Raw genomic sequence first — 16,489 nt, 5'->3', positions numbered from 1 at the left:
CGATAAATATGCAGACACATAGCAGCTATTGAACTTCTTCCTCGCATGTCTAGTACACTAAGATCCTCTATGTGGGATACGCGCTGCACACTGAGATACTCGGGCTGAGTCGCTCCTCAGAGGGAGGAAGTTCTCCTTCATATCTGGATCAGTGCTGAACAGCAGGCATGGCTTCAGTTTCCTAGTGGCAGCGGACCAACGTTACTCCCAGTCAGCCAGCCATCATTCTGACGTCTATATAGATCTGAAAGCATCTAACCCTCCATCCATCCATCCATCCATCCATCTATATATATATGTATATATATATATATATATATATAGGCCTACTGTATATTGTGGGCTGATTAACAGTGCTACTCTACGATTGAGCTACATAGAAGTTACATGAATTTTAAGGCTTTGCTTTTCTTTGTAGAATTATATGATTGCACAAGAAAAGAAACACAGAGATCACCACGAGATAAGATGATATCACCGAGAGGTCTACTCTGCTCTCTCGGAATGGCTTATTTCCCTGCTTTCTGGGGCTGCCCTCCGCCCTGGCTGCCGCCGGCCGTCTTCTCGCACGCCTGGCTCCTGCCGCACAGGTCCCTGATCTCCAGCAGACTCTCCTCAAGCGCTCCGACCAACACGGCCGAGCTGGTGTCGCTGCTCTGGCGGAAGCTGGACACGCAGAAGACGATGTGGTCCGCCTGCGGGTTGTAGCAGGCGCCGTAGCCGTTGGGCACCACGGGGCCGTAGCAGCAGAACATCTCCACCGTGGTGGGGACCTGGAAGGAAAAGAGAGGGTTGGGGGCGTTGGAGTGCTTCACCCGAGGATAGGGCGCCGAAGCGGGCGGTTCCCAAATCCGGAGCCCAAAGGAACTGGGTTTGATTCCTCCGGTTCCAGTCTCTCTCTCTCTCTCTCTGACCTTTTTTTTTCCCGCTGATCATTATTCAGTTTATTTTACAGTTTGAGTCCATCACCCGTCTGGAGGGTTTTTAGATGTGATCCTCATAAAGATTCTTAATGATTCTTCCCCTGTCTTCCAATGATTTTGCTCCTCTGCCATATCACCCTCACCAGCCTAATCGTCCAGATGTTACTGAGGGATTTCTTGTAGACCCGATATAGCCGTTATATATTTTTTTCCTCCATTTTGAAAAAGTGAGTCGGCCATACCTTATTTAACAACAATTTGTCAAACAAAATGATGAATCATGCCTTGGAAAATAAAAACGACCCACGGACCCTTATCATACATACAGTTAGCAATCTGGCCCCAAACAGGAAAGCGGCTCCCAACCCCTTGTGTTAAAGTGAAGGTTTGTACTGACTCAAGGAACCGAGGTATGAGTCGCATTGGGCTCCAAAGTTCAAAGGAACCAGGTATTTGTGCCGTTCCACTCTGTATTCGTTTTGGTCTCCTCTAGGGGCCTCCTCTTTAGACCCATTGTGATTTTCCTTTGGGAGAACTGGCGGGTGGGTAGCGGAGCACACTGCAAACCATGACCCATAATGTCCACACACCCAGAGACACACTGGGAATATATATGCAGCGTACCGTATATATACAGTAGGTATAACCGATCAATACAAGCAAACTGTTTGAACTCTTTTTCTTGTCCTAGGGAACTTTCTCTGAATATGCAAATATTACCAATTAACTAACGTTCTCTCTTGTTAATTATTCATTATTGTTGCATTGACTTGTGGTCGACGTGACCATATATCGCTTCAAACATGCAATGTATTTTATTTGACTCGCCATTAGACATGGCCTCGATGACCTCCGTATGGAATCCCAATTAACTCCACGACCTAATCATTTCAGATGACCACGCCTCTGACCTGGCTGGTGGAAAGGATGAACTGGTTGCTGGCGAGGAACGTCTCATCTGAGAAGATCTCCGGGTTCTCCAAGCTGAGCTCCTTCGCAACGCTCCGAAGCCCGAGGAGATGATTGTCTATCGCCATCCCTGTGATCGCCTTGAACGGATAAACCCCCAAAAAGAACCACAACGGTGAGAGAGGGGAAAAGATCTGGGATGGTATTGTGGCGATTTTTTTTTTTTTTCCAGTCAACCATGACACTATCCCGGGGGTAGTTTAATGAGTCGTTTCCGATCGTGCAATACTTACTGCGATGGTGTAATTAGTCTGGGCGTTGATCGCATCGCGCAAACTTTTCATTTTTTCTGGATCCTGTCAAAGAAAACAAAAAAACAGAAGGCATATATGGACAAATCGAGCCACCACATTTCGAGCATTCCGGAGAGATCACCTGCCATGGGGAAGAGGGATTCGGGGTTTTTGCCAGAGGCGCCGTATGGCACCTGCTTTCGCTCAAGCGTGCGCGGTGTGGTGTATCGCCTGGCGTCGCGAGCGTTAATTGTCCCCAAAGTGAGAAAAATGACTCACGGTGAGCGCGGCCCTCTCCTCCGTCACCGACCTCACGAAGGCCAGGGCCTCGGGCGTCGCTGAGCGGATGTTGTCCACGCGGCCGTCCTGGAAGCGGCGGATGGAGGCGCTCTCGTACGTGGACACGAGCTTCCTGTTGCACCTGAGCGCACACAGCACAGCGGATCAGCACAGGGCGCTCACCTGCTCAGGTAAACACCCACCCAGTCACTGTGGCTCGTTTAGAGCTTCAGTGAGGCTTTTAAAGGAGAGTTAAAAAAAACAAAAAAAACAAAACGAAATTGACATGCATGCAATCAAGAAAACGTACTTTGTTTATTCACATTTGTCTATTAAGTTGAACGTTTTTTGACATCATTTGTCTGAAACGTGACTTTTAAGCCACAAAACTCCCAAAATTAATAAACTTAAAAAAATATTGGAGGTTTCAAATTGACGTACTTTGAAGAGATTTTTTTTTATATTTTACAGGTGTCTTCATATCTAGTTTATTTTTAATGATAAATGATGATGATTTGGACACAAAAGAAAAAAAAGAGCGTCATTTCATTTACCCATATGCAGCAGAGGACACGCTGAAGCGCTTTGGGTTTTTTAACATTTACCTGTAGAACGCAAGCTGTAATGCCACTTGGATGTACGCGTCCGGGCTCATTTTCTGCTTTTTGATGAACTCTTTCCCATACGCTGTGAACTTGTGGACGTCCATGTCAAGATTACTGACGAGCCTAGAGGAGGAAGCATAGACGACTTAAAAACAATTTTTTGGGGGGATTTTTGTCTAATGACTATATATTAGATATTGAGATTGTTTTTCATATCTTGATGTGTGTGTGCGTGTGCGTGTGCGCCTTGCCTCTGCAGCCTCTCTGTCGAGGCTGCGAGCAGAGCCTGGATGTGGGGGCTGCATCTCCACAGCAGCCTCCGTGGAGGAGACAGATCTGTGACGCTGGACGACCTCCCCAGCTGGGATGGGCTCCTCGTCCTGATCAGAGGAACAAAAACCTGCTCTCGACCTTTTCCAGCCACTGACAGAATAGCACAGAATGTCTCATATACTGTTGTGCGAATTCGACACCGGGGCCTCTAAGACCGCATCGCTTGACTGGGTAAGTTGTCTTTCCTCTGGGGCCAAGGCCTGGAATGCACTTTTAATTTATTACATCTCTGCTTGACTTCAGTTCACTCTGCTCACTTTTTCACCCCAAATGTGATCAACTTTGTCATTTTTCTTCTAAATGTCCGTTATCTTTAGGTGTATTGTTCAGTTTTGTTTTTTTTGTTTTATTGTATATTGGCAATTTCCCCCTATTTTTGATCCTCACAACTTTATTGTTATATAGATTTTTTTATTCCTATTTTTAATTACTTTGCCTATTGTTTTGATGTGAGCCTCTGTAACGCTGCAATTTTCCCCCAAGGGATGAATGAAACATCTATCTATCCATCTATTTATCCATCTATTCATTTCTTAATTTGAGTAAATTTCACCTGTCACTTCAACATCTTTTGTTCCTTTATGTATCTGCACTGTAGAGAATTGGCCCCGAAGAGGGAGCATTTAAGAGCTCACATGCTAAACATTGACACATAGAACTTTGAATTGGGAACCAAACTTACACATATTTCAGCAGGTATTCGGAGCACTGCACCATAACTATCCCCTCGAAGGCAGAATGTTCGCACACAACGCCACACACTCCGTCCATTCCTACGACAATCTGAAAGCGTGGCGATGAGTAAGCGGATCAGATTCAACACTGTTTGGTTGTCGTGGCAGTCGGTTCCGCTCTGGGCGGATCACGGTCCCTACCTGCATCGGTTTGTCGTACCAGCGGTTCGCCCCGTTCTTCTCGTGGCCGCCGCCGTGCAGCATCAACAGAGCCCGCTGGGTGTCGGTGGGTTCCAGCCCACCGGGCTCGTCCAGACACACCACACACACACAGCTCTCGATCAGGGCCAGGGACTCTCTGTTGGTCTGATCTGGGGGAGATTAGGAGAAGAGTTTCCAGACGAGTCATCTCTCAGGTTTCATCCTGAGACGGGTATCTCAAAAAGTATCAACTGAAGCTGTGCGGATGTGTTGGAGGGGGCGGGACCTTTGGCGAGCGCGTCTCTGGCCTGTGCCCATTCCGTTCGGCCATCCGAGGTCAGGAGGCCGAACGGCGGGAGCCGCTCCTCCATATTCTCCGCCATCTTAGCGATTTTCTCAAGCTGCGACAGGATGTCTAACTCGTTGAGATTTTTCTTGTTAGCGACCACGTCCAACACGTACAACTAGTCCAAGGAAGAGACAACACGATTGTAGAGAGATGTTAATGAACATGTAAATGAATTTATGATGGTATGGTGCCTGTCAAGGGATCAGGGTCATGCTCAAAATAAAAGCGGTCTGATATTTAACACAGATGCATGCTTGTGGCTAACTGTGACCACGCTGCTCTGTGATTGCAACCAATTTAATTTGCGTCCAAATGAGGATCTTGAGGACAGAGTTGCCGACGAGTTGTGATTCCTGTGGCTTCACTTCGACCACGTTTTAGGGCTCTTTGGGTTGAGGAAGGATCGACCGGGAACCTCAGTCCAACTGCTCTTGTCATAATATGACAATATAATATAATATGAGGTGGAGTTATAACAGTAACAGATTTTCTTGAATGTAATCACCAGGGAAATAAGCAGTGGGTTCATAAGCAGAACCATAGGCAAACCAGGCAGCTTAAACTTGAACTAATATACAATTATTTTTTTTTAATCAATGGAATTTTTCATTTTTCAAAGAATACACAATGTATTAAAATGTGCCTGACAATAAAGAAAAAAAAACCCTGATATATCGAATTCATTTACATAATACATACATACATAACATAATTAATTATCATATAGATATATGGTGCTTATAATGTAGTTGTTATAGAAATGTGGTGGTTTGGGGGAAGACGAGGATAAAATATCTGCCTTCTACAATTCAACCATTAGATCTGGCCCTGGTCATAGGGAAGCACTCTAATCCCCTTCCTTTGGTCCCGGACAATTTTTTGAGGATATGAATCCATTGTCCTACAGAGAGGTGACCTTGGAAAAAACACTTACATGAAATGCTCAATGGCAATCCAGGTCCGGTTAAAGACAGCTCTGATTTCGGGGGGGGGGGCGGCAGTAAGAAATGTTGATTGGCTTGCTCACATGTTGGTGTTACCAAGATAACAGATCTGGAGACTAACCACACAAATTACAGTTTTCCAAGTTCCCGTGGAACGCATAACCACTTCCTACCGACACAAATTACGTTTTTTCCGAGTTCCCCTGGAACGCAGCATCACTTCCTGCTGTCTCTCATCTTTGGAAAGGCACTGAGTCTCGAAGAGCATTCCAATAGTTAGGTAAATAGTCTCTCTTTTTTTCTTAAACAGTCATACAATATAGTTACTTCTTCAATGCGAGGGTCAAACCCTCAAATTAACTCTGATTAAATCGATTTTTAAAGCGATTTTAAAATAGGCTTCTGAGCGCAAGGTGAAAATCCACGATCATAACAACAAAACCACGTTTCTGAAGCACGTAAAGGGGATAAGGGTGTTATTCAATAAATGTTTAAAGCAAGGTACTGAATTTGATTGTCAATTATCCCATTCTATTCTATTCCTTTAGCCCTTGTGTTTTTGGAGCCACATGCCCTGGAATCCTCTGCTTGGTGTAGAGCGTCCCCGCTTTGGGAGAAGCTCGTCCCCCGGTCCTGACCTGGTTCTTGCACGCCACGATGACGTGCTGCGGCTCGGAGGAGGAACTGTGGCTCGTCTGGACCTTCAGCGTGTCCCTCTTGAGGCCCGGCTGCCGGTAGGAGCTGAAGAGGCGCCGGTACTGCTGCATGCACAGCGGCGTCCCGGCCAGCTGCCCCCGGGCGTAATCCACCGGCAGCGCCTGTCTGAGAGCCCGGGAGACACCATGACACGTGATCTGAGGGCTCCTCGCTCAGCCCTAGATTTTTTGACACCAATTGTGACAACAATCGCTTTGAAAACGGGGCTGAAGGGTCCATGTGCAAAAAATAAAAATACTGTGGCGGAGGAGAGCCAGGTTCAGGAAATGGCCCGTTGACTTACGCATCAATGAGAGCCTTATATTCCAATACTCCTGTGATGAGGTGGGCAGCAAATCTATAATAAAAAAGTCATATTTAGAAATTAAGGCATATGTTGAAGTGTAGAACACACAGTGTGCCTAAGTCTAAATCGTATAACCCTTGGTATTGAATGGTTTGAGCATGAACCTCCAAGCACTTTTCTACTGCTTCTGGATGTGATTGCATAAGCTCTTATCTTTCAATGGAGCAGCGGTAATCAAATTGGAGTAAATCACAGGGATTGTGTGTGTGTGCGCGCGTTTGTGTGTTTGAGTGTGCGGGTGCGTTTGGACGCGTGTGCGCAGGCAGATCAGGAAAAGGCAGAGCCCCGTCAGCTCTTGTGCTCTGTGTCATTTGTCTCTGTGCTATTATGCTCCGGACCAGATCAATAGAGAGGAGGCGTCCCAGCGCGCCACGCCCCTAAACGCTGCCCGACCAGCGGTCTCTGCGGAGAGCTTGGCCCTGTCACTCCCAATCTAATAAGTCGCTCTGTCAGTATATTACCAGCTGCCCGTTGTGCTCTGGAAACATTCACTTAGCGCTCGGCGAACTGACAAAAGCTAATGGTGACTTACGGCGCTGGCCCGACTGGTGTGATGTCTGCTGAGCCGCAGATCATTTAATAACGGAAGGAGGACGTGACGTTTGAAGTCATCGATGAAACCCTGCACATCTGCCGTTCTGATCTCAGAAACAGCTTGACGCTTCACAGTGGTGACAGAATATACAGGGAAATATAGTACAGAGTCGTACTCTGGTCTTTTACGTCACCATCTTTAACGTTGGACGGGTGTGTTTTGTGTGGTTGTGTGTGTGTGTGTGTGTGTGTGTGTGTGTGTGTGTGTGTGGAAACAAACGTACGGTAGCCCGGTGGTAAGCCGAACAGGCCTCATGTGCCTCGTTTACAAGAGGTCCTTTCAAGTTCCAAGAATTGTAAACGATTAGTCGATAATGATGGAAGTGATTGCATTCTGATCAAATGTATTTACTAGAGGTGGAAAATTCCAGGTTCGGAAAGTAAAAACCCAGTTTTCCACGTTGTTGCTCCAGCCCTCGCACTGATCCAGCTGCTTCCATTCACTAGTCGGACTCTTCGGGTTGATGCTAAATCAACATCCAACACCGCTGACTCGAAATCCCAGAGTGGAGTTTTACTTTCTGAACCTGGAATTCTCCAACCTCTGGGAACATCCCGTAATATGAGGCGATTAAAAGGCTCCACACTTTCCCACCACAAGTGATGTAGCAGAGGAAACCAATATCAGAACTCAAACCCCACCTGAGAGCGTCGTCGCGGTCTCGGAACGCTTGTTTGGGGAAGACCATGACGGGGTTGGAGTTGACAGGCAGAGCCAGCCTGTTGTTCAGGTACATGTCCTCCAGCCAGTAGTCGTAGACCTGAGGGATGACGTACATGCGTATTCTTGAGATGAAAAGACGTCGAGCACCTGGTTTGACCCTTTGGGACTCGACTTTGGGACTAACTTTTCAGAGTGGAGACTCGTGGGCAATGGGGTGAAAAGCCATTACAGTGTCTTACTGTGGGACGAAGAGGAGTGTGGGTGCAAGCTGTTGTCAGAGTGGGAGTGTGATAGATGTTGCTACGCTGCAACAACAGCGAAGGGACTGATAACGACAAGCGTTTGGTGATAGATCGTGACCAGCGAAGACAAATGGAAACATGAGTATTTTCTTCACCCTCAATCTGTAAAATTGCCGTGTGTTACTTTGATAACAAACTCTTTCGATCGAGTCCCAGAGGGAATTGTCTTTATAAATTACCCAGTTGCTGGTCTTGTCTCTCCTCTCCAGGAGCTTCTTCTGGAGGGCCTCGCCGACGCCTCCAGGGGCCCCAAATTTCTCCACAATGGCTTTTGTTTTCTTAAACTGCTCCTGTCCAACCAGGTGTTGCACACACTTGAGGTACATGTCGAGAGTCTGCTTCAGAGGCGGCACGGGGACCTTGGGCAAGGCCTGGTAAAAACAATGCAGACTGCTATGAATGCAAAATCAAGCTTGGGAAGCTGACGTTGACTTTGCTGGAGCAAGCCGCCCTATTTGGGGGATCACTCGCACTGACTGCGAATACGGTCGTCATTTTTGAGTTAAAGGACGGCTTGGAAGTCTTACTAGGTGAAAAACTGCCACAGAAAATCTTGCAACCATTTTGTGTAAACCCTCAACCCTTCTTTTTCTCCCTTCTTTTTTTCTACTTTTGTAAATTTTGTTAATTTTTTCTATTTCTCTATGCAATTGAATGGAGGTGATTCTCCAAAAATGGCGACCGTAGTCCATAGCAACCCATAGCAAGCGTCAAACTTCCCGAGCCCTGTAAGGTGTCATAAAAGGACACAATGAGTGTTTTAGTTTCTTGTTTGACAATAATTAATTAGTTAAAGAGCCTAAGGGAATACCCCCCCCCCCCAACACACACACACACACACATTTTCTCTCTTTCATGTTCATATTATTAGAACCATAGTTAATAATTCATTTAAATGGCTCCAAGATACATATGAGTAATAACATGCAAAGAGGATTGGGACTCGAAAGGGATTTCTTAATTCTTTTTTTTTTTTTTTGTCTGCAAAAATGCAAATTTAAACCAAATTGAATTTGGTTTATGGACCAGCATTTTATAGATAAATTATTTCCTTGGATAAAAACTAATCAGGCGTTTATTTATTTATTATCTTTTAATTTCCAATCAAAGCAAGTAAGAACAAGACTGATTACAAGGGTGAGTCAAATGTCAAATGCAATCAAAATAAGCACAGATAGACTTGGTAAATTATAACTAACCAATAACCTATAACCTCTTATATGTGTACATTTATTATATGTAATTTGATTTTATTTGTATCTCCTTTTTAGACTTGCACTGTTCTGCCAACTTCTGCTTCAGAAATACCTGAATTTCCCCTGTAACTTGATTAGATGACTGATAAACAGCCCTTTAGGACGCGCCCCTAGCGGCCGGTCAGAGAGCTGCAAAGCGTGGTACCCTGAACTTCAGCACCATGGAGAGCGGCGCAGCGAGACTTTTCAACTACACGAAAGGGAATTTAATTGGATATTCCGTTTGTAAAATTTGACTGTTGGGGATATAAATATGAAATAAAAGCTGCCAACAGGTGTACTTTATAACAAAGTACCGGAGATAATATTACCACCAATAAAGAAAGGAAAAAGGAAAGACTGAGTTGCGTGCAGTGCTGCATGCTTGACATTTAGACAATAGACAATAGAATGAAAAATATAGGAAATAAATATCAAATATATCCAATTTCAATATTTTTCCGTTGCTTTTTGAAAATCGTGTAATTTAAGTGCAATTCATGTCCACGCCCTGTAAAATGAGTTATTAATTTCTTACTTGGCTTTCTGCTCCCTGCGGTGGCTCTCTCTCTGAGACGGGCATCCTTCCTGTCCGTCAGTCAAATCCACTCAGGGGGGGGAAAGTGATCGGAGAACCCGGAGAGTCGGTACAAAGGGAAACGGTGAGTTAAAAAAAAAAAAAAAAAAAAATGTTAGAAATAAATACTAATTGAAACAAATATATATATATATTAAAAGAAAAGTACATTTCACTCTTCAATTTATCTTCTGCACATTTCTGTTTGACGATTCCCGCAGGAAAGTGGCTTCTAAAAAGAATTCCAACCCCCTCTTACCTCTCGCCGGGCCTGGCGGGTGCCGCTCCTCTTCAAGTAGTCAAACAAGTGCGGGATGCCATCGTGCGCGGCGTGCGCTGCGGTCCCCACCGCGTGAACGCCGCTCCCGCACCCGCGGACGCGCGCCTCGCCGTAAAGCCCCGCGCCCGGGACGAGCGACTGAAGGTGTTTGGCGTCCACCTTCCCCTCGAGGCAAGTGACTCCTCCCATCGGAATCCATGCGCGGAACATATAATTTGACAGCGTGATTCCTCACTGGAGGAGAACGTGTCGTTTTTTTTTTTATGGCTCCTCCACTGGATGGTGCAGGATGGAGGCAGGTTGGCGATTCCGCCGGTTTGGGTTCAGAGGTCAAGTGTCTTCCATGCCTTGCCTCAGAAAGAGGGGGGGGGGGGGGGGGAGGCTAAGGTTGTTCAACCTCTTTTCGACTCCTCTGCAATGGCCCCATTCACTTCTGATCGGAGGTTGGTTTTTTTTAGGGTGCTTCGTCGGTTACAACATCACAGCTTCCCCCCCTTACTTTGGGTTTTAGTTCTGTCGTTCAGTTTGGAGGGAGTGTGCTGTAATATTCATCTGTTTGAGTGCAAACCCTGAGAGAGAGAGTATAGGTCAGTGTAATTTGTAGGTGTTCATAATTAATATGCAAAGGTTGGTTTCAATTCAAACCATTTGAGTTGTACTTAAGATGTGCTTAAATATATTGAATGTATATCATTTACAACCAAAGGAAAAATATCATTTTCATGCATCTCTGGTAACTTTTAGTTACCAAAATAGTGTAGTTAATATATCATTATATATCAAGACACAGAAGTGTGCTTTTGCATATTCATATTTATGCCGTTATACTACTATTAATACTGGTCTTCAGAGAACATATAAATCGCAATATTTTAACCCAAACAGCACAAGAGCTAAGTTATTTACGTATGATTTATGGAAAGTATAAATTAAGTTGAATTTATCTGCAATATAAATGAAAATCAAATCATACGTAGTTCACACACGCTCGGGGGCGCACGCACGCATGCAGATCCAAATAGAGGATTCTTAATGCCACAACGAGCCTAACAAATTGACACGGACGCTTTTGGGTTATTGTTCATTTCTTTATTTACTTATTATTTATTAGAATACAGTTTGACAAGAAACCGCGCACGCGCACACTCACACACGCACACACACGCACAGAAAAAAACAACAATTACGCACTCACGTACAAATATGCTTAGGTCCACATTCCACATTTATCACACATAACAATTTACAATGTGCTTATTCACATATGTACAAAATGCATTTCTTATGATACACTTCATTTCAGACCTGTGAAATAAAACAACAGACAGGCCGTCCTGTTACAAAACTAAAGAAAATCACACGTTTTCTAAACAAACGCAAAAGTATAGTTCTCTGATATATGGAGTAAAAAAAAGTTTCATCAAAGACTAAAAATATATTTTTTGGCTATTTTTGTGGGAAAATGTGCTGCTAAGAGTTGGTCCCCTATTTATATGTTCATTATAACCTTGTATGATATACATATTCGACAGTAGCTGAAAGGTCTCTCACGTAATCAACTCCAATTATGCGTCCATGGCAAACGTTACAGATGGACATCTTAAAATTACACTCAAAATAAACTTTGGAAACGGATCACACAATCGCGATTTGGTGATTGGGTGTTTTTATATTGCACATCAGTACGTATATAATAGTTGAAATGGAGGCTGGGCGATATATGATATAATATCGATATCGCGATATGAGATTAGATGTCGTCTGGGATTTTGAATTGACCTCTTCTAATCAATACCCCTTCCCGCTTCATCACAATATCCACATCACTAATGATTGTTTCTCAAATATTTATTGTGCGTCAATTTCTTGGGAAAACACCATCCTTCGAAATGTCGTCAAAATATCGATAATGTCGATCGCGGCATCGATCAAAAGATATCCTGATGTTTGACGTTGTCAGTATCGCCCAGCCCTATATTTGAATTGTGTATTCTAGCCCCCGGCCCTCTTCAACTCCACTACCAGAGCTTTGCCTGACTAGGTGAACTCGGGACCGGAGGATTCCTCCGAAAGAGACCGCTGCCCTCTGAAGGGGTCAAAGCCATTTTCGTCCACGGAAAGACAATTTCCAGCTGTGCTGTAGCCCTTCTTTTTACCCTTCCTCTCCTCCATCTTAATGGTGTCGTAAAGACCCTGTGGTGCTTCCTCTAACAAGTTATCCCTTTCGGAGTAGGACGGTTTCATTTGGCACACGTTGCGCAGCAGCAGCAGCGTCGGTGCGTAAAGGACGTTGACTAGGCCCATGCCCAGGTTGAGCTGCACGAAACCCAGATTGTGCACGATCTGGCCGGCTACGATGGGACCCATGGCGTATGCCACGGAATATGAAATATCCGCGATGGCATAGACACTGCCGTACACGGAGGTGTGGCGCACGTCAACCAAAAAGGCAAGCGTCGGTAAAAGGGCAGTGTCCACCAGGGCGATGCCAAAGCAAATACCGCACAGAGGGGCAATCAGCTGACCGAATGTTTTGCATGCTGGGACTGTGCACGAACTTGCCCCGATTATGACCATACCCAGTGCCCCGTAGAACCACTGCAGATTGGGATTCTTGGCGGCCAGTTTGACCGTGATGTACACGCCCAGAACGTGTGGGAAGAAGGCTGGAAGCCAGGTCAGACCCATCTCCCACTTGGTGGAGTGCATGGTGGACTCCATCCAGTTGGCGATGGTCGGTTCCAAAAAGGCCAAGGGGATGTTGCACACCGTCAGCGCCCCGGCCACCACGACAATGTACGGGTCAATCATGAGTCTGTAGATGGGGGTTCCCACCGGCATGTTCTCTCTAGTCCTGCTGGAGAAAGGCTTGATCACGGTGAGGAGCAGGAACCCGTCCGCGAGGCAAACGGTGGCCAGGACGATGAACGGGACCCTCTTACCCGCAAACTCGTAGAGAATTCCCCCAAACGGAGGAGCCACCAGACTGCCGAAGGAAATGAAGGCCAGTGCTATGCCCAGGGCTTTGGTGCGCTCTGTCTCCTCGGTGTATTTGTCCGCGATCATCGCGAGTCCCGACGTGTCCGCGAAAGCGGAGCCCAGACCCTGCAAGCTCCTGGCCACGAAGAGCGTCGCGTAATTCTCCGCGAACGCAAATATGCAGGTGGACACGAACATCACGGTCAGTCCAATTAACAGAGGGATGTCATATCCCACGCGGTCTATGAAGGTCCCCGACAGGGGGTTGACTATGAGCTGCAAAATCGCTTTGGATGCAAAAAGTACTCCTATCTGGACGTCTAAATTGTCCTTGTTGCTCTTGGCTTGATTCGTGCTGTTGGTGGAGGAATTGGGGTGTATGACTAGGTGGACGTGCTCTGCCTGCTCGCTCTCCAGATCAGCCAGGTAGTCTGGGATGATTGGCACGATCACCATGTAGAGCATGTTGTCCAGCAGCAGAGCCACGCAAACGATCACCAAAATAATCCGTCTCTGCTGGTGCGGATCCTTCATGGCGGTGCCAAGCTGCTTGGTTCTCTCTCCTATCTCGGACAGTTTAACTGCGGCCGATTGTGCGAACCCCGAAGATCCCCCGACACCCATGGTGCGTGTGCTTTCTTTCAGTGTTTTTTCGGTGTGAAACGGGGTCTGTCTGTGCTTTTTCCCTTTCTCTTCGCCACGCGGAACTGTCAGCGGCGCGTAAAAGGCGCAGCGGTTCGGCGGCTTTCCTTGGGCTCAGCTTCGCGTTTCATCCTCCGTTCGGTGGGGTTTCGGTGGTCTCCAATAAAAGACGTGACGTGGTGTTGAGTCTCGCAGCGTCTCCACAGATCGTGCACCTAATCACCCATCGTTAAGTTTGTTTAGAGCGGTTTGGTCACTTGTGCGCAACACTTTGGTCGCGTAAAACGCCTACGATCCCAGTGCGCATCTCTCCAATGTCACCTGTAGCGCGTTGGACCCGGTGGTGGCTTCGTGGCCATTGGTACGCATTAAAAAACAACAAAACAAAAAAAAAAAAAAACAGGTTTGTCGATACTTTACTGTTGTTTTTCGCTCTTTTCACCGCACGGCTGTGACGCACCAGCAGAGTGGGTCTCCAAGTGGGTCCTTTCCCACTTGCGTCCTGCACGCACATCTCCAAACAGACCAATCACCTTGACCAATAAGAAGGAGCCAGGAAAAACCAACCCTCCTCCTAAGTTCAGTGTTGCCTTCAGTTTGGGGATGACACACTCGCAGCCACGGGTTCCATGGTTTACGAATAACGGGAGAAAACAAGTAAAAAAAGGAAAGCGGATAATAATGTTAAAAAAAAAAAATAATGTATATATATATATAAAATAATTACTTTTTACTTTTACGATAACCTATCTGCAAGATAAGCTGTACTTTTATTGATACATAATATGGATAATAAATAAGTATTAATAGCATTAAATAATAATAATAATAACGATGACAATTCGTATTGTTATTATTGCCTTTATTAAGTATTCATGAAACATTTTGATACAAAACACCAGAGTTTTATTCATTCCAGAAATTCTAGAAAATATATAGCTTATGATCTCATTCGATTTTGGACAGTGTTGACCACTAAAGAGGCCTTAAAGACCTGCCCCGAATCAAGTTGGCAAACAAGGATACCCTCATTTTCCACCCCTACACGTTACAGCGTTTCCCCTTTTAATGATCTTAACCCCTTCCGTATTCACCACACGTGTTAAAAGTAGAACAAAGGGGGAATAATTAACAATAACGCAGCGTAACGCGTGTGGAACGAACGCGTCTACCGTCGCAGCTCGTCCCAGCATTAACAGCTGGAGTGCCTCCTGCCCTCGCGATGCGCTGCTGACACCTTGTGTTAAAACTCCACCAGTACACACAGCCTCCATCAACACGCGTTTCTACTTTAATAATTCAGTATTCACGAATACAAAAATAGCACCAATCAGACCAATCAGAACCTAAGGAGATATTCCAGTCCCAAACAGGGGCAATGACACCCGAACCGCCAGGCGCAGATTATTTATCTATTTGTTTATTATTTATTATTATTATTATTTATTATCAACCCTTTTGTTAGGAACTGTATGGCTCCTGCCTGCACTCGCTACACGGATTAATTTTAATAGTAAAAACATTGAAACGCTATTTTTTTTTTATTTCGCCTCAGAATTATATAATTCCAAAACAGAACGTAGGACTTTTTGTTCAAGGTTGCGCGAAACTTGAAATGAAGTAATTCAGCGCCAGCACCCTGACACGGAATAAGCTCTAGCGGTGTGACGGTTCGGACGCCGCCTGTCGGAGCTGCTGTCACAGGTCCCAGTACGCACGGCGCCACCCAAGTCGCCGCCGTGCCTGGCAAAACCACACGACCTGGAGGAGACAACCTCAGTCGCCACGTCTCCCCGGCGCAAAAGGGACACGTCGCCGTGGCGGGGCCGGGACCCCGAGAGCGCTTCGGAAGGGCAGCACCCCGAAGGTGTGTGTGTGTGTGTGTGTCGCAGCGCCCGGAGACCACGGCTGCGTCTGAAGGAGGCCCGGCGGCTGTGCCGGTTCAGACGCTGCCTCCCCGGGGCCACTGTCGCAGGTTCCAAGTCCTGATGTGTCCGTCCTTTTCGTCTGGTGGCTGGAGGAGACGACCAAGCCCCAGTAAGCCTCGGCGGCAGAAAGAGATAAGCCGCCGTCGAAGGCCTTGGCGTCGGTGACCGTGCACCCCGAACGAGTCCGCGGATGTCGGGCGGGCGAGAGGTCGGTCTGCCCCGCTGGTGGCCGGATCGCCGCGAACAACGACAACGACAAACCCCTCAAGTGCCTCAAGTCATGTGTCCGTCGTTGGCGGCTCTGCGGGCTTAACCTCTCCCCGAGCCCAGCTCCTTCACTCGTCTCTCCGGCGAGCGCCGTCGATAACGGCCATTTGCGAGGCGTCTCACGACTTCAGCCGCGGTATCCCGCTATCTCCCCGGAGACCCTCCGGCGTCACCCTTCCCGGGTGCGCGGTCGCACCGTCGCCACGCCACCGGGCCACCTTCACCGTGAACAGGGGTCCCCGGGCCCTTTCGAACGCGCGCCGGCGTTGCGTCACACCGTGACGTCCTCCCACGCTGAAGTTCTCGTCCCGCAACTTTTCCCCTTGAGCCACCGAGGCTTCACTTTCAGTCAAGGAACAGGACTTGGATTGGATTTGTGTTCAATATATCTCTTTTAGGACCAGATATGGAGGAATATTTATTGTGGCATAGTTTCAACGATATCGAT

General features: G+C 46.5%; 2 protein-coding genes across 2 annotated transcripts; both read right to left on the bottom strand.

Moving 5' to 3' along the window:
* Positions 1 to 509: 509 nt before the first annotated feature.
* Positions 510 to 10,414, bottom strand: chatb (choline O-acetyltransferase b; the record flags this gene model as incomplete). Its single annotated transcript, XM_080021257.1, has 14 exons — positions 510 to 773; positions 1,835 to 1,972; positions 2,126 to 2,188; positions 2,405 to 2,546; positions 3,010 to 3,132; positions 3,261 to 3,389; positions 4,025 to 4,125; positions 4,218 to 4,387; positions 4,504 to 4,681; positions 6,149 to 6,332; positions 6,511 to 6,564; positions 7,810 to 7,928; positions 8,313 to 8,504; positions 10,205 to 10,414. 14 exons carry the CDS (start codon positions 10,412 to 10,414, stop codon positions 510 to 512), a joined length of 2,067 nt encoding a protein of 688 aa, XP_079877383.1.
* Positions 10,415 to 12,262: 1,848 nt separating this feature from the next.
* Positions 12,263 to 13,828, bottom strand: slc18a3b (solute carrier family 18 member 3b; the record flags this gene model as incomplete). Its single annotated transcript, XM_080021420.1, has 1 exon — positions 12,263 to 13,828. The coding sequence occupies one exon, from the start codon at positions 13,826 to 13,828 to the stop codon at positions 12,263 to 12,265; it is 1,566 nt and encodes a 521-aa protein (XP_079877546.1).
* Positions 13,829 to 16,489: the final 2,661 nt, after the last annotated feature.

The sequence above is a fragment of the Zeus faber genome, assembly GCF_960531495.2.
Source record: "Zeus faber genome assembly, chromosome: 20".
In the NCBI taxonomy this organism is placed as follows: Eukaryota; Metazoa; Chordata; class Actinopteri; order Zeiformes; family Zeidae; genus Zeus; species Zeus faber.
The sequence above is the reverse complement of the archived record's forward strand: the minus strand, read 5'-3'. Positions and strand labels throughout refer to the sequence as shown.